The 26,236-nt window shown below is 39.3% G+C and overlaps 1 protein-coding gene across 1 annotated transcript in view; it reads right to left on the bottom strand.

Annotated features, from left to right (window-relative positions):
• CFAP44 (cilia and flagella associated protein 44) overlaps positions 1–26,236 on the bottom strand; it is a 151,355-nt gene that overhangs the window by 43,847 nt on the left and 81,272 nt on the right. Inside the window, exons 22-25 of the mRNA XM_003261819.3 lie at positions 26,073–26,203; positions 17,399–17,595; positions 14,664–14,838; positions 193–370 (exon numbers count right to left, since the gene is read on the bottom strand). Coding sequence (XP_003261867.1) covers positions 193–370; positions 14,664–14,838; positions 17,399–17,595; positions 26,073–26,203 — 681 coding nt within the window. The remainder of the gene's footprint in view (positions 1–192; positions 371–14,663; positions 14,839–17,398; positions 17,596–26,072; positions 26,204–26,236) is intronic.

Here is a 26,236-nt window from a genome sequence, read left to right as displayed (position 1 = left end):
GTCCTCTCTGGGCCTCAGTTTCCTTATTTGTAAAAAGAGGACATTCTAGATAATCGTGGAAGTCTTTTCCAGTTCTAAATTTCTATGGTTATATATTCTTATTGACCAGATAGGGAAATGAGTGGTTTTAGCAGAATTTAATTAAGAACCCAGGGTGCTTTCTCCATTGTCATAAAATCTGTAGATAAGTACCAAAGAATCTAGGTGTCCTAGTTCCTCTTCCTTCTTGGCCGCATTTATTCTCATGTGCTCAGGTATCTTGTAGTCTGGGGCTGTCTTCAGATTGAAATCTCCCATGTACACCTGGGCTTCTTTGATGGCTTGAAGATCTTTGGGATCTTCATAGTCATCACCAGGTTTACTCTTGTATCTATTAGAAAAACAGACAACCCACACACAAATATGACAATAAACTCTAATTTGTCTACTTTAATATAGGCATATATTCAAATTAAATCATGAAACAAAAGTATAATTTCAAATCTGTGATGCCACTTTTGTCACAGAGCTGAAGCATTTTTTAAAAGTCAATTACAGTGTTTAAAGTATCCCAAGCAAAATAATATGCAATTATATAAATAGGAACCAATCACTAGATTGTACTGAAATAATCTGAATTACTGGTAGGCTTTGGTTCACTTCTAAGTAATTCATATTAACATTGTTATTTATTCTCTTGATATAAATTAAGCCTTGGAAATTAGGTGGGTTTTTTAATGACTAAAAAGTCAATTAAACTTTTTTTTTTTTTTTTTTTTTTGAGACGGAGTCTCACTCCGTTGCCTGGCTGGAGTGAATGGTGTGATCTTGGCTCACTGCAGCCTCCACCTCCCAGGTTCAAGTGATTCTCCTGCCTCAGCCTCCCAAGCAGCTGGAACTACAGGTATGCACCACCACACCAAGCTAATTTTTGTATTTTTAGTAGAGACGGGGTTTCATCATGTTGGCCAAGATGGTCTCGATCTCCTGACCTCATGATCCGCCTGCCTCGGCCTCCCATTGTGCTGGGATTATAAGTGTGAGCCATCATGCCTGGAAAATTAAACTTTTTAATTGCATAAGTGCTTGCTGTAAAATTTTCAGAAAAGGTATCTAGTTTAAGATGATAGCATAAGCATATATTTGCCTCTCCCTCTGTCCCCAAATTCCCTGAAAATGACAGTATAGAAGTACAAAACATTGTAAATTATCAGAAAAGCTAAGAATGGAATAGAAAGCCATGAGCAAACCAGTGACACTGATCCACTTCTGGAAGACAAAACGAAGATGAAATTACATCAATGAATAAACCAGACCAAACTATAGCCCAGAATACCCACAAGATAAGGCCACAAAAAGGATTGAATATTATCTTCTTGGTGAAGTCCCTAGAATGCTCCAAGCACAAAGAGGACAGGTATAGAGAGTGGAATGGAATGCTAGATATATTTAGCAAAATTAATTAAAGGATTGAAAAAAATGCTTAAACCAGTTGGGCCCTCCCAAACTTTCCCACCTACACACATAGAAAACAGTGGCAATCTTTATATCCAGACTAAAATTGAAGAATTACTCTACAGAAACTGAACTCTCTGCTTTGGAAGCACTAAGGTATCTAAAGGTATGGGCTATCATAGTACCTTGGTACTAATAAAAGGCCCTTCACTGGGAGATCGCAACATTCCTGTCTAATTTTTTAAAGTAAAGTCTACTAGCCAACATGAGCATGTACACATAGCTCTCAGAGGAAACCCATACCATCTGTTGTATTAACTGATAATCATTTAAACTGCACTAAAATGAAGGATTACTATTATTAAAGAAAAGGAAAGGAGAAAGGGAGAAAGGAAAGGAAAGAAACAAAAAGGAGGAAAGAAAAAGGAAGGGAAGGGAAGAGAAGAGCTACTTCTGCCTCTGGCCATGTGAGAGTAACAGGGCCCATTATTATCCTCATAATTTAAACAACCAGAAAACTGAACAAAAAATATGTGAAACAACTATGTTCAGACATTGAAAATAAGCAGCATAAAACTGTAATTCTTGAGAAAAGTAAAAAGACATGATCCTTATTATCTCCTGGCTGCCGCGTATAGGAAATTACCAGCCTGTGGAGTAGGATCAGGATCCCAAATACAGCCCAGTGAACTCACTGACTGAAGAGACAGAGATTAGAGTACAGGGAGGCCAAATCTGGTGCTAAGAATTTGTGGAAAAGAATATCAGAGGTACACAAATAAATGCCTCTGGAAATCTACATAGGGCCTTAACATTTTGTCTGAGTATTAATCTGTACATGTGTAATGTGAACCACCATGAAGCTGGGCAAAGAACAATTCCTAGGAAAAGTACAATTACTGGGAAACTGTAGAACAAATAATTCTCATAGTTTACACATAGCTGGGAATCACTCATGTTCCCACCAACTGGAGAGACCTTGTTGAGTACAGAGGACATTCAAGAATAATCATAAAAAATCATGCTTTCAAAGAGAGAAAGGCATAGAAGATATGAAAAACATTATCAATCATCTTGTCCTAATTGACATTTATAGAACACTACACCAAGCAATGCAAGAAAGCACACTCTTTTCAAGCACATATTGAACTTTTATGTAAATAAACTGTATATGCATGGCCATAACACAGTTCTCCATAAATCTTTAATAACTTAAATTATACAGACTATTTTCTATTACCACAAACAACTAAATTAGAAATCTAACAGGAAGATATTTTTTAAACCCCAAATCTTTGGAAACTAAACTGCAAGTCAAGGAAGTAATCACAAGGGATATTAGAAATACTTTGGACTAAGTGATAATAAATATCTACCATATGAAAATGTGTAATGCAGCTAACTCAATGCTTAGGAGGAAATTTATAGTTTAAATGTTTATATTACAAAACAAGAAGGGCATAGAATGAAAGCTTATACACAAGTTCACACATTAAGAAGCAAGAAACTAAAAGCTAATTAAACCTAAGTTAACTAGAAGGGAAGAAATTATAAAAATAATAGTAAATCAATGACAGAGAAAGCACACCAAACAATATTTTAAAATCTATGACCAAAAGCTAGTTCTTTGAAAAGATGTGTAACGTGGGTAAATCACTAGCTGGAATGATCAATAAAAAGAGAGAATATGAAAATTAACAATATAAATAAAACAGAGGGCATCAAAACAGATACTACAGAAATTAAAATAAACATAAGGGAATAATATAAACTACTTTATGCCAATAAAATTGACAACTTAGATGAAATGCACAAATTTCTTCAAAGACACAAATTATAAAAACTGACTCAAGAAGAAACAGAACATCTGGATAGCACTATAACAACAAAAATTTTAAATTTGTATTTAAAACTATCCCTCAAAGAATACTTACAGATGAAGTCATTGAAAAATTCCTTGGTAAAGCAGAAGAAAGAAAACAGAAATCCAAAAAATAGAACAAACAGAAAACAAAATATAGAATAGCAGATGTAAGCCCTAAATATAAATAAGTACATTAAACATAAATGGTCTAAATATACCATTGAATGACAGAAATGGGTAGTGTGGATTTAAAAACACGACCCAATTGTATGTTGCCTAGTGAAGTTAGTAAAGACACTAACTTCAAATATAAAAGTATAGGTAGGTTGAGGTAAAGGATGGAAACAGTTATATTATTTAACCACTGAATGCTTCCTAATATAAGGAACAAAGTGTGGATGCTAGTTCTTCCCACAGTATTTCAATATAGTACTGGAAGTTCTAGCCAGTGCAATAAGAAAAGGAAATAAGATGCAAACAGATTAGAAATAAAACTGTTCCTGTTTCCAAATGACATGGTTGTCTGCACATAAAACATCAAGAAACCTACCAAAAAAACTCTTACAACTGAGACAGTCCAGAAAGGTCACAGGATACTAGATAAACAAAAATCAATTATATTTCTATGCTAGCAGTGAATGTGAACACATAGACACCAATATTATAAACACAATACCGTTTAAAATTGCTCAAAAAAGAAATGCATACATGCAAATCTAACAAAACACGTATAGAACTTTTTTATGCTGAAAACAGCAAAACACTGATGAAAGAAATCAAAGATCTAAATAAATGGAAAGTCATACCATGTCCATGGATTAGAAGACTCAACACAATAAAGATACAAATTCTCCCCAAATTAATACACTGCTTTAATATAATTCTTATTGAAATTATGGCAAGATTTTGTATACATATAGACAAGATTTTTCTGAAATTTATATGGAAAGACAAAGTAATTATAATGTCTAAAATAATTTTGAAAAATAAAATGAGAGGAATCACTCTACTGGATTTCAAGATCTATTACATAGATATATGAATCAAGACAATGCAGTGTTGGTAAGAGGATAGATATATAGATCAACAGACTTGAAAGTAAACCCAGAAATAGATCCACACAAATATGTCCAAATGATTTCTGACAAAGGTGCAAAAGGAATTCAGTGGAGGAAATGTCTTTTCAACAAAAATGCTAGAGTAATTGGACATCTGTAAGAAAAAACAAACAAATCTCAACCTAAGTCTGATAACTTATTTAAAAATTAGCTTAAATATAAAATGAAAAACTATAAAATGTTTAAACAAAAATAGGATAAAATATTTAGGACCTAGGGCAAGGCAGAGTTCTTAGACTTGACACCAAAATCAAGATTTATATAAGGAAAATTGATAAGTTGGACATCAACTAAATTAAAAACTGTTGCTCTGTGACAAACTCTGTTAAGGGAGGCCAAGTGCAGTGGTTCACACCTGTATTCCCAGCACTTTGGGAGGCCAGGGCAGGTAGATCACTTGAGATCAGGGGTTCCAAACCAGCCTGGCTAACATGATGAAATCCTGTCTCTACTAAAAAAAAAAATGCAAAAGTTAGTGGGGCATGGTGGCACAAGTTTGTAATCCCAGCTACTTGGGAGGCTGAGGCGGGAGGATCATTTGAACCTAGGAGGCGGAGTTTGCAGTGAGCCGAGATTGCACCACTGCATGCCAGCCTGGGCAACACACGAGACTCTGTCTACAAAAAAAAAAAAAAAGAACAAACTCTGTTAAGGGAGTGAAAAGACAAGCTACAGACTAAGAGAAAATATTTGTAAACTGTATATCCAACTAGTATATAGTATATATCCAGGACTAGTATCTAGAATATATAAAGAAGTCTAAAATCTCAACAGTAAAAGAGCGAACAATCCTATTCAAATGTGAGAAAAAGACACGAAGAGTCATGTCACCAAAAATATATAGATGGCAAATAAACCAATGAAAATATGTGCTTGTCACGTGAAACTACCTCATATCAGATTTTTTTTTTAATCCCCAAATCTCTCTGCTGCTTGCAGAGCAGACTGCTTCTCAGTGTATGTCAGGGTCTGATTGAAAAGTAACATAACATCTCTCCAGGAGCATTCAAACATTTGGGTGAAATTCTGGAAAGTCTCTCAGGGTCATCTGAAAAGTTGCCAAGATCTCTCTTAATTTGCTTTAAGTCCTGTAGGGAGAAGGGGACCTTGGCCTTACTGGGCCCAAATTCACTGGGCATCTGTTGGAGGGGCAAGAGTGAGACTGGGGCTTGTTTAGGGTGAGGATTTCTAAAAGGGGGCAAGTGAGGGGCTGAAGCTGGATATGGAGGTCAGGGTGGATCTGGAGGAGCAAGGCTGGAGGGAGCTGACTCCTCTGCTGGGGGTGCCTTTGGGACTCATATCTTTAATTCCCTGGGCTTACCCCTTGCTACCTGAGATGGCCAACAGGAGGGCTGGATCAATCAATCCTACACTGTTGGGAAAGTCTGGGTTGCCTTGCAAGCTATAGAAAGCCTGCACATATGGGGCTTCAGACCATCTGTCCTCACATCCACAGAAAAATTCCAACTGCTGAATGGTATCAAAATGAATGGTTCCTTCCTGAGGCCAAGCCATCCTTCCTGTAAATCATAATTTGGCCAAACACTTGTGCAGAGGTCTATGAGGGGTTTTCCCTCCAGATTCAGAGGGTCAAACAGTCCCAGTGGTTCAGCATACACTCCAGAGGAGTGTCTGAAAGACAGGGAATAGAGGCAGCCCTCATTCCTTTCCTTCTTTCAGTGAAAACTCAGTGTGATGGAGACAGAAAGCTAGCATCCTCCTTTCACTTTCCACCCCTTATCCCTGAGCTGGCCATAGGTACCACTGTGGTATGTACCCATGAAGCAGGGGAAACCTAGAGAATAGGAATTAACCACCCTCACCTATGCCTCCATTTCTCCCTGCTGTCGGAAAACTGAGCTTCCTGGGCCTGTTTATGCCATGAAGCATGGTCTCCTTCCATGGGGTAAGAGGTTTAGTCGGCAGGAATTGGTCCTGCTTTACACTGTGCCTGTTGCCTGGCTTTGGATCCCTCAGACGGGGTTTTTCTTTCTAGGTCCTCAGCCTGAAGCTTGGAATCGAGATTGGGACTGAAAAAGTATTTTAGAGGCTGTTTATATCTATTTAGAGTGTCTCAAATGTGCACTGCCAAATTCGCAGTGCTCAGCCAGCAGGGGCCATTCCTGTTAACTTTCTTATCAGAAACAGAGCTAGGGGGAGCCCTCTCACGTAGAAAAGGAAAAAAAGAGAAAAACAGTTTAAGGGGCAAAAAGAGGAGAGAGTCTGGGGGAAGAAACCCTTGCTTAGTGCAACTGGGCCTTTCTAATCCTTGTATCTTTCCCCCAGTTCAGACTAGTTTGAATTCTTTGGCCAGGGGAGGAGAGGGTCCATTGGCATGGTGGGCAAGAAGCACATGTCCGTTGGCCCTGTGGGGTTGCAGCTACCATCATGGCTTACTCCCGCCCTGCTTGTGACTGTTGGGCTCGACCCTTGCCTGCTGCGGGCATGCCCAGGTGCCCAAGCTGGGAGGAAAAAGGGTAAGGAGAGGTGCCCTGAGCCATGCATGCCTGCAGCTGTCAAAGTGGAGGCATACATGGCATCTCTAGGAAAAGTTGGTCTGATTTTCACCTTCAGAGGCTGAGCCTAATGCTCATTTTGCTTAGTAACATTTCCACAGCCTGTAGCAAAACTCCTAACATTATAAAAAAAGAAATAAGAGCCATTTCAAAGACAGAAAAGAGACAAAGCCTGGGGGTTTCGACCTCCCAGTTAGGGTGGAGTTTTTAAAACCCAGTGAAGAGAAACAGAGCCTATTACCCACAGGAAAAAGAAAGGTGGCAAGGTTTTGAAAGAGAGGCAGACCCAACAGTTTGGCATTCACTCACACTCACCTTCCACAATCCCAGATGAGTCCCCAGTTTAAATGGGAAAGGTTCCCTCGTCCCCCTTGCAGGGTGTGCGATGGGGGTGTGGCTCGTTTCTTCAGTACCCCATTGCTCCAACCTCTAGCAGAGCATACAGACAGGCAGGCTGTGGGGCTCCGACCACATGGCAGTGTCTAGGGGTGAATGTTTACAGCTGAAGCCCCAGTGGGCGTGTGTTACAGGATGCTCTCCTAGTTTGCTGTCTATAGGCAGCCTGTGTTAACCAGCTCAATTAGACCCCCTTCCTTATCACAAGGACAGAGGGATTTCTCTATCCCGGGGTTTCTTGCCTTGGTGTACTGGAAGAATCAGATCACATGTGGCTTGGAGAATGAGTGCAAATTTTTATAGAATGGAAGTAGCTCTCCACCAATGGGAGAACCAGAAGGGAGATGTTTTTTCCCTGGAGTTGAGCCACTCGGCAGCCCCAGCCTGACTGTCCCGCCAAACTCTGCCTCGTCCCACTGGTCAATGGCCTGCCAGCGTGCTGGCATCTGTTGATGCCTGTCAGCATGCTCTTGATGACCAGTTATGTGTGTCTTCTTCTGCCATTGTGTCCCTCATGATGTCCAGCCATTTCTGTGTCTGCCTGCTATGGTCTCAGGTTTTAATAGGCCCAGGATAGGGGCATGGTAAGCCAGGGTGGTCTTGGGAAATGCAACATTTGGGCAGGAAATGCCTGTCCTCACCTAGGTCCGTGGAGATGGAGCCCTACCCAGGGACCAAGCCTTTCTCTACCCAGCACTTCCCTTCCTCCCTTCCATATCATTTAAAGGGACCACTCCTTTCCCTTCCCAGCACTCCCGTATCAATATTGGATTTTTTTTTTAAAAAAGAAAGAAATTAACTTCAGATGGTTAAAGATAAAGGTAAGAACCAAAACTATAAGATGTTAGAAAATACAGGAGAATATGTTTATGATTCTGAGATAGAAAAGCATTTCTTAATTCTTAAAAATCATTCTGACTATACAGTATTATTAGCAAAATGGAATTCCTGGACCAGAAACTCTAAGGATTATAGAAGTTCTACCAAGGTATTCCCACCCTAAAAGTTCCAGCTGACCTGTTTGTAATATCTCCTTCTCTGTTTTTATTGTTTTCACTTTTGAATTTAAATGATCACAATGTCAATAAATATAAAGATTTTTAAGACGTTATTTTGGGGCTCACATATTAAAAAGATAAGAGTTTAGGTAAGGGGGTGGAGCCAAGATGGCCAAATAGGAACAGCTCCGGTCTACAGCTCCCAGCCTGAGCGACACAGAAGACGGGTGATTTCTGCATTTCTGTTTGAGGTACCGGTTTCATCTCACTAGGGAGTGCCAAACAGTGGGTGCAGGACAGTCGGTGAAGCGCACTGTGCACGAGCCGAAGCAGGGTGAGGCATTGCCTCACTAGGGAAGCACAAGGGGTCAGGGAGTTCCCTTTCCTAGTCAAAGAAAGGGGTAACAGATGGCACCTGGAAAATCGGGTCAGTCCCACACTAATACTGCGCTTTTCCAATGGGCCTGGAAAACAGCACACTAGGAGATTGTGTCCCGCACCTGGCTCGGAGGGTCCTATGCCCACGGAGTCTCGCTGATTGCTAGCACAGCAGTCTGAGATCAAACTGCAAGGTGGCAGCCAGGCTGGGGCAGGGGCGCCCGCCATTGCCCAGGCTTGCTTAGGTAAACAAAGCAGCTAGGAAGCTCGAACTGGGTGGAGCCCCCCACAGCTCAAGGAGGCCTGCCTGCCTCTGTAGGCTCCACCTCTGGGGGCAGGGCACAGACAAACAAAAACTCAGCAGGAACCTCTGCAGACTTAAATGTCCCTGTCTGACTGACAGCTTTGAGGAGAGTAGTGGTTCTCCCAGCACACAGCTGGAGATCTGAGAACGGACAGACTGCCTCCTAAAGTGGGTGCCTCACCCCCGAGCAGCCTAACTGGGAGGCACCCCCCAGTAGGGACAGACTGACACCTCACTCAGCCGGGTACTCCTCTGAGACAAAACTTCCAGAAGAACTATCAGACAGCTGAATTTGTGGTCTCACGAAAATCCGCTGTTCTGCAGCCACCGCTGCTGACACCCAGCCAAACAGGGTCTGGAATGGACCTCTAGTAAACTCCAACAGACCTGCAGCTGAGGGTCCTGTCTGGTAGAAGGAAAACTAACAAACAGAAAGGACATCCACACCAAAAACCCATCTGTACATCACTATAATCAAAGACCAAAAGTAGATAAAACCACAAAGATGGGGAAAAAACAGAGCAGAAAAACTGGAAACTCTAAAAAGCAGAGCACTTCTCCTCCTCCAAAGAATACAGCTCCTCACCAGCAGTGGAACAAAGCTGGACGGAGGAGGACTTTGATGAGTTGAGAAAAGAAGGCTTCAGACGATCAAACTACTCCGAGCTACGGGAGGAAATTCAAAACAACAGCAAAGAAGTTAAAAACTTTGAAAAAAAATTAGACAAGTGGATAACTAGAATAACCAATGGAGAGAAGGGCTTAAAGGAGCTGATGGAGCTGAAAGCCAAGTATCGAGAACTAAGCGAAGATTGCAGAAGCCTCGGTAGCAGATGCGATCAACTGGAAGAAAGGGTATTGCTGATGGAAGATGAAATGAATGAAATGAAGTGAGAAGGGAAGTTTAGAGAAAAAAGAATAAAAAGAAATGAACAAAGCCTCCAAGAAATTTGGGACTATGTGAAAAGAGCAAACCTACGTCTGACTGGTGTACCTGAAAATGACAGGGAGAATGGAACCAAGTTGGAAAACACTCTGCAAGATATTATCCAGGAGAACTTCCCCAATCTAGCAAGGCAGGCCAACATTCAGATTCAGGAAGTACAGAGAACGCCACAAAGATACTCCTCGAGAAGAGCAACTCCAAGACACATAATTGTCAGATTCACCAAAGTTGAAATGAAGGAAACAATGTTAAGGGCAGCCAGAGAGAAAGGTCGGGTTACCCACAAAGGGAAGCCCATCAGACTAACAGCTGATCTCTCGGCAGAAACTCAACAAGCCAGAAGAGAGTGGGGGCCAATATTCAACATTCTTAAAGAAAAGAATTTTCAACCCAGAATTTCATACCCAGCCAAACTGAGCTTCATAAGTGAAGGAGAAATAAAATACTTTACAGACAAGCAAATGCTGAGTGATTTTGTCACCACCAGGCCTGCCCTAAAAGAGCTCCTGAAGGAAGCACTAAACATGGAAAGGAACAACCGGTACCAGCCCCTGCAAAAACATGCCAAATTGTAAAGACCATCGAAGCTAGGAAGAAACTGCATCAACTAACGAGCAAAATAACCAACTAACATAATGACAGGATCAGATTCACACATAACAATATTAACTTTAAATGCAAATGGGCTAAATGCTCCAATTAAAAGACACAGACTGGCAAACTGGACAAGGAGTCAGGACCCATCAGTGTGCTGTATTCAGGAAACCCATTGCATGTGCAGAGACACACATAGACTCAAAATAAAGGGATGGAGGAAGATCTATCAAGCAAATGGAAAACAAAAAAAGGCAGGGGTTGCAATCCTAGTCTCTGATAAAATAGACTTTAAACCAACAAAGATCAAAAGAGACAAAGAAGGCCATTACATAATGGTAAAGGGATCAATTCAACAAGAAGAGCTAACTATCCTAAATATATATGCACCCAACACAGGAGCACCTAGATTTATAAAGCAAGTCCTGAGTGACCTACAAAGGGACTTAAACTTCCACACAATAATAATGGGAGATTTTAACACCCCACTGTCAACATTAGACAGATCAATGAGACAGAAAGTTAATAAGGATATCCAGGAATTGAACTCAGCTCTCCACAAAGTGGACCTAATAGACATCTACAGAACTCTCCACCCCAAATCAACAGAATATACATTTTTTTCAGCACCACACCACACCTATTCCAAAATTGACCACAAAGTTGGAAGTAAAGCTCTCCTCAGCAAATGTAAAAGAACAGAAATTATAACAAACTGTCTTTCAGACCACAGTGCAATCAAACTAGAACTCAGGATTAAGAAACTCACTCAAAACCGCTCAACTACATGGAAACTGAACAACCTGCTCCTGAATGACTATTGGGTACATAATGAAATGAAGGCAGAAATAAAGATGTTCTTTGAAACCAACAAGAACAAAGACACAACATACCAGAATCTCTGGGACACATTCAAAGCAGTGTGTAGAGGGAAATTTATAGCACTAAATGCCCACAAGAGAAAGCAGGAAAGATCCAAAACTGACACCCTAACATCACAATTAAAAGAACTAGAAAAGCAAGAGCAAACACATTCAAAAGCTAGCAGAAGGCTAGGAATAACTAAAATCAGAGCAGAACTGAAGGAAATAGAGTCACAAAAAACCCTTCAAAAAATTAATGAATCCAGGAGCTGGTTTTTTGAAAAGATCAACAAAATTGATAGACCGCTAGCAAGACTAATAAAGAAGAAAAGAGAGAAGAATCAAATAGATGCAATAAAAAATGAAAAAGGGGATATCACCACCAATCCCACAGAAATACAATCTACCATCAGAGAATACTACAAACACCACTATGCAAATAAACTAGAAAATCTAGAAGAAATGGATAAATTCCTCGACAAGTACACCCTCCCAAGACTAAACCAGGAAGAAGTTGAATCTCTGAATAGACCAATAACAGGTTCTGAAATTGTGGCAATAATCAATAGCTTACCAACCAAAAAGAGTCCAGAACCTGATGGATTCACAGCCAAATTCTACCACAGGTACAAGGAGGAACTGGTACCATTCCTTCTGAAACTATTCCAATCGATAGAAAAAGAGGGAATCCTCCCTAACACATTTTATGAAGCCAGCATCATCCTGATACCAAAGCCTGGCAGAGACATAACCAAAAAAGAGAATTTCAGACCAATATCCTTGATGAACATTGATGCAAAAATCCTCAATAAAATACTGGCAAACCGAATCCAGCAGCACATCAAAAAGCTTATCCACCATGATCAAGTGGGCTTCATCCCTGGGATGCAAGGCTGGTTCAACATATGCAAATCAATAAATGTAATCCAGCATATAAACAGAACCAAAGACAAAAACCACATGATTATCTCAATAGATGCAGAAAAGGCCTTTGACAAAATTCAACAACCTTCATGCTAAAAACTCTCAATAAATTAGGTATTGATGGGACGTATCTCAAAATAATAAGAGCTATCTATGACAAACCCACAGCCAATATCATACTGAATGGGCAAAAACTGGAAGCATTCCCTTTGAAAACTGGCACAAGACAGGGATGCCCTCTCTCACCACTCCTATTCAACATAGTGCTGGAAGTTCTGGCCAGAGCAATCAGGCAGGAGAAGGAAATAAAGGGTATTCAATTAAGAAAAGAGGAAGTCAAATTGTCCCTGTTTGCAGATGACATGACTGTATATCTAGAAAACCCCATTGTCTCAGCCCAAAATCTCCTTAAGCTGATTAGCAACTTCAGCAAAGTCTCAGGATACAAAATCGGTGTACAAAAATCACAAGCATTCTTGTACACCAATCACAGACAAACAGAGAGCCAAATCATGAGTGAACTCCCATTCACAATTGCTTCAAAGAGAATCAAATACCTAGGAATCCAACTTACAAGGGATGTGAAGGACCTCTTCAAGGAGAACTACAAACCACTGCTCAATGAAATAAAAGAGGATACAAACAAATGGAAGAACATTCCATGCTCATGGGTTGGAAGAATCAATATCGTGAAAATGGCCATACTGCCCAAGGTAATTTATAGATTCAATGCCATCCCCATCAAGCTACCAATGACTTTCTTCACAGAATTGGAAAAAACTACTTTAAAGTTCATATGGAACCAAAAAAGAGCCCGCATCGCCAAGTCAATCCTAAGCCAAAAGAACAAAGCTGGAGGCATCACGCTACCTGACTTCAAACTATACTACAAGGCTACAGTAACTAAAACAGCATGGTACTGGTACCACAACAGAGACATAGATCAATGGAACAGAACAGAGCCCTCAGAAATGATGCTGCATATCTACAACTATCTGATCTTTGACAAACCTGACAAAAACAAGAAATGGGGAAAGGATTCCCTATTTAATAAATGGTGCTGGGAAAACTGGCTAGCCATATGTAGAAAGCTGAAACAGAATCCCTTCCTTACACCTTATACAAAAATTAATTCAAGATGGATTAAAGACTTAAATGTTAGACCTAAAACCATTAAAATCCTACAAGAAAACCTAGGAAATACCATTCAGGACATAGGCGTGGGCAAGGACTTCACGTCTAAAACACCAAAAGCAATGGCAACAAAAGCCAAAATTGACAAATGGGATCTAATTAAACTAAAGAGCTTCTGCACAGCAAAAGAAACTACCATCAGAGTGAACAGGCAACCTACAGAATGGGAGAAAATTTTTGCAATCTACTCATCTGACAAAGGGCTAATATCCAGAATCTACAATGAACTCAAACAAATTTACAAGAAAAAAACAAACAATCCCATCAAAAAGTGGGTGAAGGACATGAACAGACACTTCCCAAAAGAAGACATTTATGCAGCCAAAAAACACATGAAAAAATGCTCATCATCACTGGCCATCAGAGAAATGCAAATCAAAACCACAGTGAGATACCATCTCACACCAGTTAGAATGGCACTCATGAAAAAGTCAGGAAACAACAGGTGCTGGAGAGGATGTGGAGAAACAGGAACACTTTTACACTGTTGGTGGGACTGTAAACTAGTTCAACCATTGTGGAAGTCAGTGTGGCAATTCCTCAGGGATCTAGAACTAGAAATACCATTTGACCCAGCCATCCCACTACTGGGTATATACCCAAAGGACTATAAATCATGCTGCTATAAAGACACATGCACACATATGTTTGTTGCGGCACTATTCACAATAGCAAAGAGTTGGAACCAACCCAAATGTCCAACAATGATAGACTGGATTAAGAAAATGTGGCACATATACACCATGGAATACTATGCAGCCATAAAAAATGATGAGTTCATGTCCTTTGTAGGGACATGGATGAAACTGGAAAACATCATTCTCAGTAAACTATCACAAGGACAAAAAACCAAACACTGCATGTTCTCACTCATCGGTGGGAATTGAACAATGAGAACTCATGGACACAGGAAGGGGAACATCACACCCTGGGGACTGTTGTGCGGTGGGGGGAGGGAGGAGGGACAGCATTAGGAGATATACCTAATGCTAAATGGCAAGTTAATGGGTGCAGCAGAACAACATGGCACATGGATACATATGTAACAAACCTGCACATTGTGTACATGTACCCTAAAACCTAAAGTATAATAAAATAAAATAAAAAAAAGAGTTTAGGTAAAAAAAAACTCACAGTTCCTCCCATTCTTTTTTTCGCTGTTGAATCTTTAGTTGTGCCCTTTCAGCTTTTAATATAAGTTTTCTCGTTTTCTCAATTTGATTTTCCACCATAATTTCACTTAGGGTTTTAGGCCGAAATTTCTTCCCTTTTTCTATTATTGATTCTTCTTGTATGGTAACACTCCCACCTATATAGAGAATCAACATTTTTCAGCCTTTTTGAGACATAAAAACAAAACTCTCAGATATTGTTTTTAACCTGCTGCATTAAAAAAAAACAGAGAATATATTGAATTTGTAAATCAAAGTATTTATTGAGCACTAGGTGCGGTGGCTCACGCCTGTAATCCCAGCACTTTGGGAGGCTGAAGCAGGTGGATCACTTGAGGTCAAGAGTTTGAGACCAGCCTGGGCAACGTGGTGAAACCCCATCTCTACTAAAAATACAAAAATTAGCCAGTCGTGGTGGTGCGTTCCTGTAATCTCAGCTACTTGGGAGACTGAGGCAGGAGAATTGCTTGAAACCAGGAGGCAGAGGTTGCAGTAAGCTGAAATCTTGCCACTGCATTCCAGTCTGGGGAACAGAGTGAGACTCTGTCTCAAACAAAACAAAACAAAAACAAAAATGTATTTATTGACCAACTACTACGAATTCAACCCCATAATAAGTACTGTGGAATGCCAAAATAAAAAGATCTAAGCCACATTTTTTTGCTTTTAAAAACCTTATTAAAAAGTTGGCAAGATAAGACATATATTAAACAATTAGAGAACAAGATAAATGATGGTGGGCCATTAACATGTTGGGAAAGAGTGTTTGTGACATGATGGTGGGGAAAAGGAGAAAAATCGAGTAAGTCCAATTCGATACATGCAATTTGAGGTGGCACATACCAACTGAAGTGCTCTGAAGCCAACTAAAAAACTCGTCAGAAACAATCAAATAAATAATTTAAAAATTATTGGCTTTATGGCCAGGCTTGGTGGCTCACTCCTATAATCTTATCACTTTGGAAGGCCAAGTTAGGCAGATTGCCTGAGCTCAGGAGTTCAAGACCAGCCTAGGCACGGTGAAACCCCCATCTCTACTAAAAATACAAAAAAAAAAAAAATTAGCTGGGTGTAATCCCAGTTACTCAGGAGGCTGAAGTAACCAGAATTGCTTGAACCTGGGAGGCGGAGGTTGCAGTGAGCCTAGATTGGACCACTTCACTCCAACCTGGGGAACAGAGAGAGATTCTGTCTCAAAAAAAAAAAATTGGCTGTGTCAACTAACAAGTTTCTTTTCTTTCTTTTCTTTTTTTTTTTTTTTTTTCAAGACAGAGTCTCACTTTGTCACCTAGGCTAGAGTGCAATGATGCAATCTTGGCTCACTGCAACCTCCGCCTCTGGGGTTCAAGTGATTCTCCTGCCACAGCCTCCTGAGTAGCTGGGACTACAGGAATGTGCCACCGTGCTCAGCTAATTATTGTATTTTTTAGTAGAGATGGGGTTTCACCATGTTGACCAGGCTGGTCTCAAACTCCTGACCTCAAGTGATCCACCTGCCTTGGCCTCCCAAAGTGCTGGGATTACAAGTGTGAGCCACCACACCTGGTCTACTAACAAGTTCCTATTGGGGAATTACTCTATTCATGTTCAAGCTTTAGATAGACATGAAAAATTAAATAATATGAGATACTTATATACTTATAAATAACCATTTCATCATATTTCATATTTCAAATATATGGTGGTATAGAGAAAGAAGAGTTTATGTGGCCTGGGTGGTCATGGGAAGGCCTTATAAACAAAAGTGTAATTTAAGCTACATCCCCAAGAATTGGTAGAATTCAGAGAGGAGAGAAGTGAAGAGGTCACTCTGGCAGAAGCCTGAGTGTAGAAGTGTCAGACACAATCAGGGAGCAGCAGGCAGGACAAAAGACTAAACAGGCAAGCTGAACAGTATGAGAAGGCACTACTGGAAACGTAGAATAGGGATAGATTGTGGAAGGATTAAGTATCAGGACAGCAGTTTCAGAATTTATCCTAGAAGCAAAAAGGAGACATTAAAGAGTTCCCAATGAAGAAGATAAACCAATATTAATGTTTGTATTATATCATTGTCAATAGCCTAGATCTAGCCAGGCTGCAGCAGCACCTTTTATTTATTATTGAATGGCTCTCCAAGCCATTTCCAGAATTCTTGTTCTTCTACTAATCTGCAGTCACCTTGTGGGCAGCCACAAGAAACAGGTTGCAGGGATTAGAGGTACTATTTTCATACCTCTATTCTCTGATCATTCTATTTAAAGCATATGTTCTTGGAAAATAGTCTGAAATGCAGTGTTTTAGCCCCACACTTTGGAATAGGGCCCAGGAATCTGAAACGAACCACTGCCTAGATTCCTAGCATCTGGGGAAATCCTAGATTTAAGAATAGCTAGATGTGGCAAGTAAGAAAACAGCAGCATCCAGTCCTCTCACACACTCTCAGTCACATGACCAGGGTAGGTTTTCTTACAAACTACGTTAAAGAGGAAAGTGGACATGGAGCATTTGTTGGGAAAATGTGGCCTCTCATTGTCAGCTATACCATACACTTTAGTCTCTCTTGATTATTTACTCCAAAGAAAACCAACATGGAAGGAAGAGGGACAAGAGATTGAGCTCAAGCCACCAAAGAAGGTTCAATGGTTCTGCCCACAGACAATTCACTTTTGAAGTCTTAGTAAATAAGAATTTAAAAGTCTTCTTGTCATAGGCTACCTGCATCTCTCTGACTGTCCTTTCTTCCAGGTCCCTCTTTTTCAAACCTGTCCAATTTGCTTGGTTTTCTCTCTGATTGACTAGCTCGTTTGAATTTGGAGTACTTAGAGGGCTGCACCAGCCTGTAAGAGGATATCTTGTGGTCACTCATTATGGCATGAACCACAATAGTATCACTTTCCAGTGGATCTCGAAATCTGAAAAAATAAAACAAGTATTTGCAGTAGTCACCATTTTGATCATTCCGCATAATTACTAAGTAATAAAATAAAACTACAATATGCTATTCTTATTATATCATTATATTGTGCTAGACTCAAATTTTAACATATATCTACCAACAGGATGTGATGGAAGTTGGATTGGACTTGATTAAAGAGCAAATATGGTCTTTCTAATGAAAATACTAAACAACTCATTATTAATCACTATAATACCAGTGTTTTCATAATATGTGGAAAAATGAAAATTTTGCAGGTAAACTGCAGTTTAATGGTAAATAGATCATATCAAATTCTGAGGAAATATAATCCATCTCCCTACATATTATATATAATAGACTATATATTATATATTATGTATATATATCTACACATATATGTATATGATAGATTATTATATAAAATATATAATAGATATTGTTATAGATATATAGTTTGTGTATGTGTTTTGATGCATAGATATATAAATAAATATAAACATGTAAATTATATAAACAAACATATTAATATCTGTGTTTGAGTGAAGGTCTCTAAATCAAAAAGTGGAAAAATAATTTTTAACTCTCATTCCCCAGAGACTAAAGAATGTTCATTCTTCACCTCACAAAATGTTTTAAAAATACATTTTTTTTCTTAAATTACATGGTATGTGTGGTGTGTATATATGTGTGTGTTTCCATACATGTGGCAATGCAATTTATTTGCACATAGTAACTATAAAAAGAGCAGACCTTGAGCAGTTGAATAAAAGTGCAGACCTCTTCATTTCTACTCTTTGCCCCTCAATTTTCCATGTTTAATGACATTTCACAAAGGTCCCAATCTATCAGATTCCCCTATTTGCCTCTGTAAAAAACATCAAGCTCAGGAAATCATACTAATCTCTAGTTCATCTTTCTCTCATAGCCCACAGAGTCTTATTTTTAAAAGCTCTTCATCTATCTGTCAATTAAAAAATTAATTAAAAATTTTTTTTCATCAATTACCTTGTTATTTGGGGGCATTGGTTCATAATTATCACACACACACACACAAACACAAACATGCACTTCTTAGAATTTAATTTATTTTTGTATATATTCATTATTCCTAGCTTGTTTGCCTTTCTTACTATTTTTCTAACTTCATCTTTTAAACTCTATGTCTGCTTTTAAAATGATTTACTATTTCTTTTTAATTTTCCCTTTTCTTTCATACATACTATCTTTCTCACCTCTTTAAGACTTATTTCCTTTATGTATTTGCTCACTGGAACTTTTAAATTTTAGCCTTTCCATGAGACTCAGATTAACATTGAGAAGTGAAGCCAGCTGGACTTCCTGGGTTGAGTGGGGACTTGGAGAACTTTTCTGTCTAGCTAGAGGATTGTAAACACACCAATCAGTGCTCTGTGTCTAGCTAAAGGATTGTAAATGCACCAGTCAACACTCTGTAAAAATGCACCAATCAGTGCTGTGTCTAGCTAAAGGATTGTAAGTGCACCAATCAGCACTCTGTAAAAACGCACAAATCAGCACTCTGTGTCTAGCTAAAGGATTATAAATGCACCAATCAGTACTCTGTAAAAATGTACCAATCAGTGCTCTGTGTCTAGCTGAAGGATTGTAAGTGCACCAATCAGCACTCTGTAAAAATGCACTGATCAGCGCTCTGTGTCTAGCCAAAGGATTGTAAGTGCACCAATCAGCACTCTGTAAAAATGCACCAATCAGCGCTCTGTGTCTAGCTAAAGGCTTGTAAATGCACCAATCAGCACTCTGTAAAAACACACCAATCAGCACTCTGTGTCTAGCTAAAGGATTGTAAATGCACCAATCAGCACTCTGTAAAATGGACCACTCAGCACTCTTTAAAATGGACCAATCAGCGCTCTGTAAAATGGACCAATCAGCAGCATGTGGGTGGGGACACATAAGGGAACAAAAGCTGGCCACCCCAGCCAGCAGCAGCAACCCACTCAGGTCCCCTTCCATGCTGTGGAAGCTTTGTTCTTTCACTCTTCACAATAAATCTTGCTGCTGCTCACTCTTTGGGTCCACACCACCTTTAAGAGCTGTAACACTCGCTGCGAAAGTCCGCAGCTTCGTTCTTGAAGTTAGCAAGACCAAGAACCCACTGGAAGGAACCAACTCCAGACACAACATGAAGGAAAATATAGCTGGTTTTGATCACATAAAAATTTAAAATTCTGCACAGTTAGAAAAATATGAACAAAGTTTAAGGCAAATGGCAGAGCAGGAGAAAGCATTTACAATATGTAGAATAAAAGGCAAATATCTGTAATATAGATAAAGAGGCTAAAATTAAAAATAATGTGGGAAATAAACAGAACCCAAAGAAAAATGAACAAGAAATCTAAACAGACAATTCTCAGAAGAATACATATAAATGAACCATAGGCATATGAAAGGAAATGCTGAACCCCACCAATAATAAAAAGGATGCAGATTATTCAATCAAGAGTTATTATATTTTGCCCATTAGATTGGTAAAGATGAAAACATTGGTGATACCCAGTGTTATTTGGTACAACTTTATCCTCTCCCCACATTCCGATCAGATAGCTAGCTAGGTTCTTATTATCTCCTTCCATATGTTCCCTGAAAACATGATGCTATGGTGGATGGAGGGTGCCCAGATCAGGGACGGAAAGCAGGAGTTAAGGAAAAGAGTATTTGATAACAAGGATGGTGGAGAGGCAGAGGTGAACCCTGACTCAGAGGAGGATGGGCAGGTGGGTCCCAGAGCTGTGGGCACTTGTTCCCTGCATCTGAAAGCATCTGGGGAGATGGTAAGGCCTTAAGAGTGATGTCTGTATGTGTGTTTGATCTATGGCACAGGTGGCTCCTGGTCTCACAAAACATTGCCTGCTCCAGCAGAGCACAGAAACCACAGAATCAAAGGACTAAAAGAATCAGGCAGTCTGGGAAAATGAGACAATGAGTTTCGGCAGTACTAAGACTGACTTTCCTATCTTCTTGATAGAATAGAAGCCCAGAGTCAAAGTCAGATTTAAGTTAGTTTAAATAAAATAAAGAACAGCCATGTACTTACATACCTAAGTTTGTGAGTTAGGATTCGTATATATGTATGAATACACACACACACACACACACACACACACACACACACCTTATATATACTGTGAATACTTATTAAAGCCAAACATAGGCTGCTATGTTGAGTTCTTTCTGAGAGGAACTTCTTCACCACTTTCGTCTTTTAGCAGGTAGCAATCTGGTTATAATTCAGGGATTCAAATATTGAAATATTATCCAGGAATTCAACTATTCAGAGATTTAATACCTGGTAAGAAGTGCTATAATTTTCAGAGTGAAGTACCAGAGAGGAGACAGCTGCACAATAGAGACAGAGGGAGAGAGAGAACCAGAGTCAGAGAGAGAGAGCTCTGAAGATCTGCAGAGGGCTCCCTTCCACTCTGCAGTTAAGTACTAATCAGCACTGCATAAGAAGGAGTCTACCTGAGGCTGGGAAAAGAAATACCAGAAAGGAACAGGCAGAATAATCCACAGATCTCACACAGTTGAAATAGCTTGTGTTCCCATAAAGCTGATAATACATGGGTCATAGGATATTCTGCTCAGAAGAGTGTTGTCTTAGTAGCTGGGAAAAAATTAGCCCTAGACTAAAGGCTGCCCTGATCTCATCTAACAAAGATTAAAGGCAAGCCTCAAAAAAAAAAAAAAAAATCTTTTTCCATGTAACTTAACTGAATTCCAGAACAAAGCTCAAGAATATTTAAAAGTATACAGAGATTAAGGTGGCAGATAGGAGGCGGGATTAGCTTGCAGATGGGAACAGAGCCTCATGTGGAGACTCACATCATGAACTTTTGCTCCAAGAACTACCACAGGAACATATCCAGGAAAGTTGAGAGAATCCACAGACCCTTTGAAGGAACTGGATCACCCATGCAGCTTCCCTGAGACGCCAAAAAATTGAATCTGCCTGCTTTCTCAATGGGGAGACTCCTGGTCTGGGGCAGTTCTCAGCCCTGCTCAGCAGCTGACTGGAAACAGACTTGGGAGGGTATGGTAGGAGTGAGACCAGCCTTTAGGACTGTGGGTTGCATGGGAGCAGGGTCAGGCCTATGACTACCAGCTTTCCCCAACTTCCCTGTATGACTCAGCAGAGGCAGCCATAATCCCTCTGGGAATATAACTCTATTGGACTGGGATCCACACCTCCATCCCCCACAGCAGCCACAGCAAGTCCCGCCCAAGGAGAGGCTGAGCTCAGACACACCTATCCCTGCCCCCACCTGGTGGTCTTTCTCTACCTGCCCTGGTAGCTGAAGACAAAGGTCCTAATCTCTTGGGAGCTCTATATGGCCCTGCCCACTGCCTGAGAAACCTGAATACTTAACTAGGTGTCTCTAGGGTAAGTTTGCATCCTCCCTACAGGACCGCAGCTGATGGGCTCTTGAAAGCACCACTTCCTGGCTGGAGGTCAACCAACCCAAAACGAGCACACTAAACAAAAACACAACCAAGGACCCTCACAGAGTCCACTTCACTCCCCTGCTACCTCCACTGGAGCAGGTTCTGGTATCCATGGCTTCAAGACCTGAAGATGGATCACATCACAGGACTCTGCAGACACTCCCCAGTACCAACCCAGAGCCCGGTAGCTCTTCTGGGACCCAAGGGAAAGGGTGGGGGATGGCGAAGGATTAAAGACTACACGTTGGGTACAGTGTACACTGTTCAGGTGATGGGTGCACCAAAATCTCAGAAATCACCACTAAAGAACTTTTCATGTAACCAAACACTACCTGTTCCCCAAAAACCTATTGAAATTAAAAAAAAAAAAATTTAAGCCAGGCACGGTGGCTCATGCTTGTAATCCCAGCACTTTGGGAGGCCTAGGCAGGTGGATCATGAGGTCAAGAGTTCAATACCAACCTGGCCATGATGGTGAAACCCTGTCTCTACTAAAAATGAAAAAAAATTAGCCAGGCGTGGTGGCAGGCGCCTGCAACCCCAGCTATTCAGGAGGCTGAGGCAGAGAATTGCTTGAACCCAAGAGGCAGAGGTTGCAGTGAGCCGTGATCACGCCACTGCACTCCAGCCTGGGTGACAGAGTGAGACTCCGTCCATGGAATACTATGCAGCCATAAAAAAAGATGAGTTCATGTCCTTTGCAGGAACATGAATGAAGCTGGAAACCATCATTCTCAGCAAACTATCACAAGGACAGAAAACCAAACACCGCATGTTCTCACTCATAGGTAGGAATTGAACAATGAGATCACTTGGACACAGGGCAGGGAACATCACACACCGGGGCTTGTCAGGGGGTGGATGGCTGGGGGAGGGACAGTGTTAGGAGAAATACCTAATGTAAATGATGAGTTGATGGGTGCAGCAAACCAACATGGCACATGTATATCTACGTATCAAACCTGCAGGTTGTGGACATGTACCCTAGAATTTAAAGTATTAAAAAAAAAAGTTACAAAAAAATTTAAGTATACAGAAATATCTAGCACCTGCAATGTAAAATTTACAATCAAATTTACCAGGCAGACAGGCAAAAAGCATAAAAATGTAACCCAAAAAAGCATTTAAAAAAAGCATAAAAATGTAACCCAAAATGAAGAGAAATATATCAGTCAATAGAAACATGCACAGAAATGATGCAGATAATATAACTAGCAGACAAAGACATTAAAGCAATTATTATAATATATTCTTCATTTATACATAATTATGTAGAATTATATATTATATATAAAATGTATATAATTATTATAATATATTCTACATTTTCAAGAAGGTAGAGGAAAGCATAAGTTAAAGTGAGGAAAATCCTTAGCTACCACACTAGGAAGTCAATAAAAATGACTAATAATAAATACATATAAATACATTATTTAGATATATGGTTGTAACCACTATAAAAATATTAAAACTGATTCTTTTTAAGATATATCATGTTTATGTAAGATAATATTTATTCTTTAAATATTATTTAAATGTGTATTATTCCTAAATAGGAATTTATTTCTTAATGTCTATTATTTCTATAGATTCCATGTAATTCCAATACAAATTTTAGCAGGCTTTTTGTAAAAATTGACAAGTTGATTCTATGCAAAGAACCTAACCAATCTTGGAGATGAAGAACAAAGCTGCAGGATTTACAATATTAGATGTCAAGATTTAATTAAGACAGAGTGATACTGGCACCTGGATAGACAGATAGGCCAATGAGATAGAATAAAGTGTTCAGAAACAGACCCACACATGTACAGTTACCTGACTTATGACAAAAGCATCACTATAATGTAGTAAGGAACGGATGGTCTTTTCAACAAACAATACTAGGTCAATTGGATATCAGTATAAAAACAAATGACATGATCTCACACCACCCATAATAATTATTCAAGATGGAAAAACAATAGAGCTTCTAGAAGAAACCAATTATTTTATGAATTGGGAGTAGGCAAAAGTTCTTTAAGTATAACACAAAAGCATTAATCTTTAAAAAAAGACTAATAGGTTGAACTGCATTAAAAGAAAAAACTTCTATTCAACAAACAACTCTTTTAAGAGACTAAAGCCACATACTACAGCAAGGTATTTTATATGTGCAAACACACACACATACACACACATATACACATACATACATGTCATATACATAGTCACTCATATGATACATGTATATAAATAACCAAAGCTCATATCCAGAAGATATACATAATTCCTGCAACCCAGTTTTAAAAATGGACAAAAGACTGGAACAAACACCTAACAATCGAAAATATACGAATGATTGGTAAATATATTAAAAGGGACTTAAAATCATCACTCATCAGGGAGATGCCAATGTAAACCATACTGAGATGCTACTACAGAATAGCTGGAATTTAAAAGGCTGACAATCCGAAGCACGAGTATTATGGATTTGTGTCCCCCCAAAAAGCTATGTTGAGGTCCTAACCCCCAGCACCTCAGAATGTGACCTTATTTGAAAATAGGGTCTGGATAGAGGCAATCAAGTTAAAATAAGATAATTACAGCAGGCCTTAATGAAACATGACTGGTGTTCTTATAAAAAGGGAAAATTTGGACACAGAGATGGACATACACAGGGAAACCTATATGAAGAGACACAGGGAGAACATTTGAGTGAAAGCAGAGGATTTGGAGTGATGGATTCATCAGCCAAGAAAACCAAAGGTTGCTGGCAAACCACTAGAAGCTTGGAGACAGGTATGGAACAGATTCTCCCCACCAAGTCTTCAGAAAGAACCCACTTGCCTGACACTTTGATTTTGGACTTCTAGCCGCCAGAACTGCAAGACAGTAAATAACCAGTTTTAAGCCAATCAGTTTGTAGTACTTTTTTACAGGAGCCCTAAGACACTAACACAGTGGGGATCAATTGGGATTCTCATACATTGATGGTAAGTGTGTAAATTGAAGAGTGTAAATTTTCAAACCGCTTTGAAAAACTGACAAGATCTAACAAAACTAAACATACATATAAACTATGGCCCAGCAGTTCCACAACTGAGTATATAACCAACAGAAATAAGCACTTATTTCCATCAAAAAACATACACAATATTCATAGTGACATTATTTATGGTAGCCAAAAATAGAAACAACTCAAATATCTATTAACAGTAGAAGGGATAAACTGTGGTATAATCATTTTAAAGAAACATTAAAAAGCAACAGAAAAGAATGAACTACTGATATATGTAACAACATTGATAATCTTAGACATCATATGAGTTTTTAAAAAGGCCAGATGCAAAAGAATCCATACTGTAACACCCTATTTATATGGAATTCACAAACAAAACTAATATAAGGCAATAAAGATTCAACTTTGGAGAGTATTAAGTGAGGGGGACATGGGGAAACTTTCTGGAGTGCTATAAATGTTCTCTATATTAATCTGAGTAGTAGATATATTTATACATCCGTAAAAAACTTTCAAGATGTTAAGATTTATGTACTTTACTTATGTAAATTATATCTCAGTAAATGGCAAAAAAAAAATCATTTCCCCTGGAAGTCAAATTGATGCATGAGAGGGATAAAACCAGAGCCACCTCTGGTTGTCTTTTGTTTAAAGTCCTTTGGTTCCATTTGATTTTTTATTTCTTAATACATACATGTTCATTAATTAATTTGATAGAAAATAAATAATTCATCAAAACAAAGTAAATATGTATTATATAATTTTTAAAATCTAAGTGTTAAACAAATTTCCCACATTTAAACTAGAAAGGAGTGCTCAGAAAGCTCAGGAAAATATCAGTAGCAGTGACAAGAGGATTCCTTGAGATTTCAAGTCAGTGGGTACTTCCAGAGCCCTCTTATCTGGCCACTTCACTGACACTACTATAAACTATGTTATTCAAACATGTGGTCTCAAACATCTTAGCTTGTAGGGAATATGGATCCTACCGATTCTTTAGCTTCATTAGGCCGAGTTCATGTTTCTCTTTTTCCCAAGCTAATTCCTTTTCCACTTGTTGAATTTTGAAAGCTGTTTTTCTGTGCATCTCAGCACGGATTTGGGAATCTACATCAAAATCCTGCAGATAAGAAGATCTATTCATCAAAAAGGG

This window comes from Nomascus leucogenys, chromosome 21 (genome assembly GCF_006542625.1).
Source record: "Nomascus leucogenys isolate Asia chromosome 21, Asia_NLE_v1, whole genome shotgun sequence".
Lineage (NCBI taxonomy): Eukaryota > Metazoa > Chordata > Mammalia > Primates > Hylobatidae > Nomascus > Nomascus leucogenys.
This window is presented reverse-complemented; position numbering and strand designations above follow the sequence as displayed.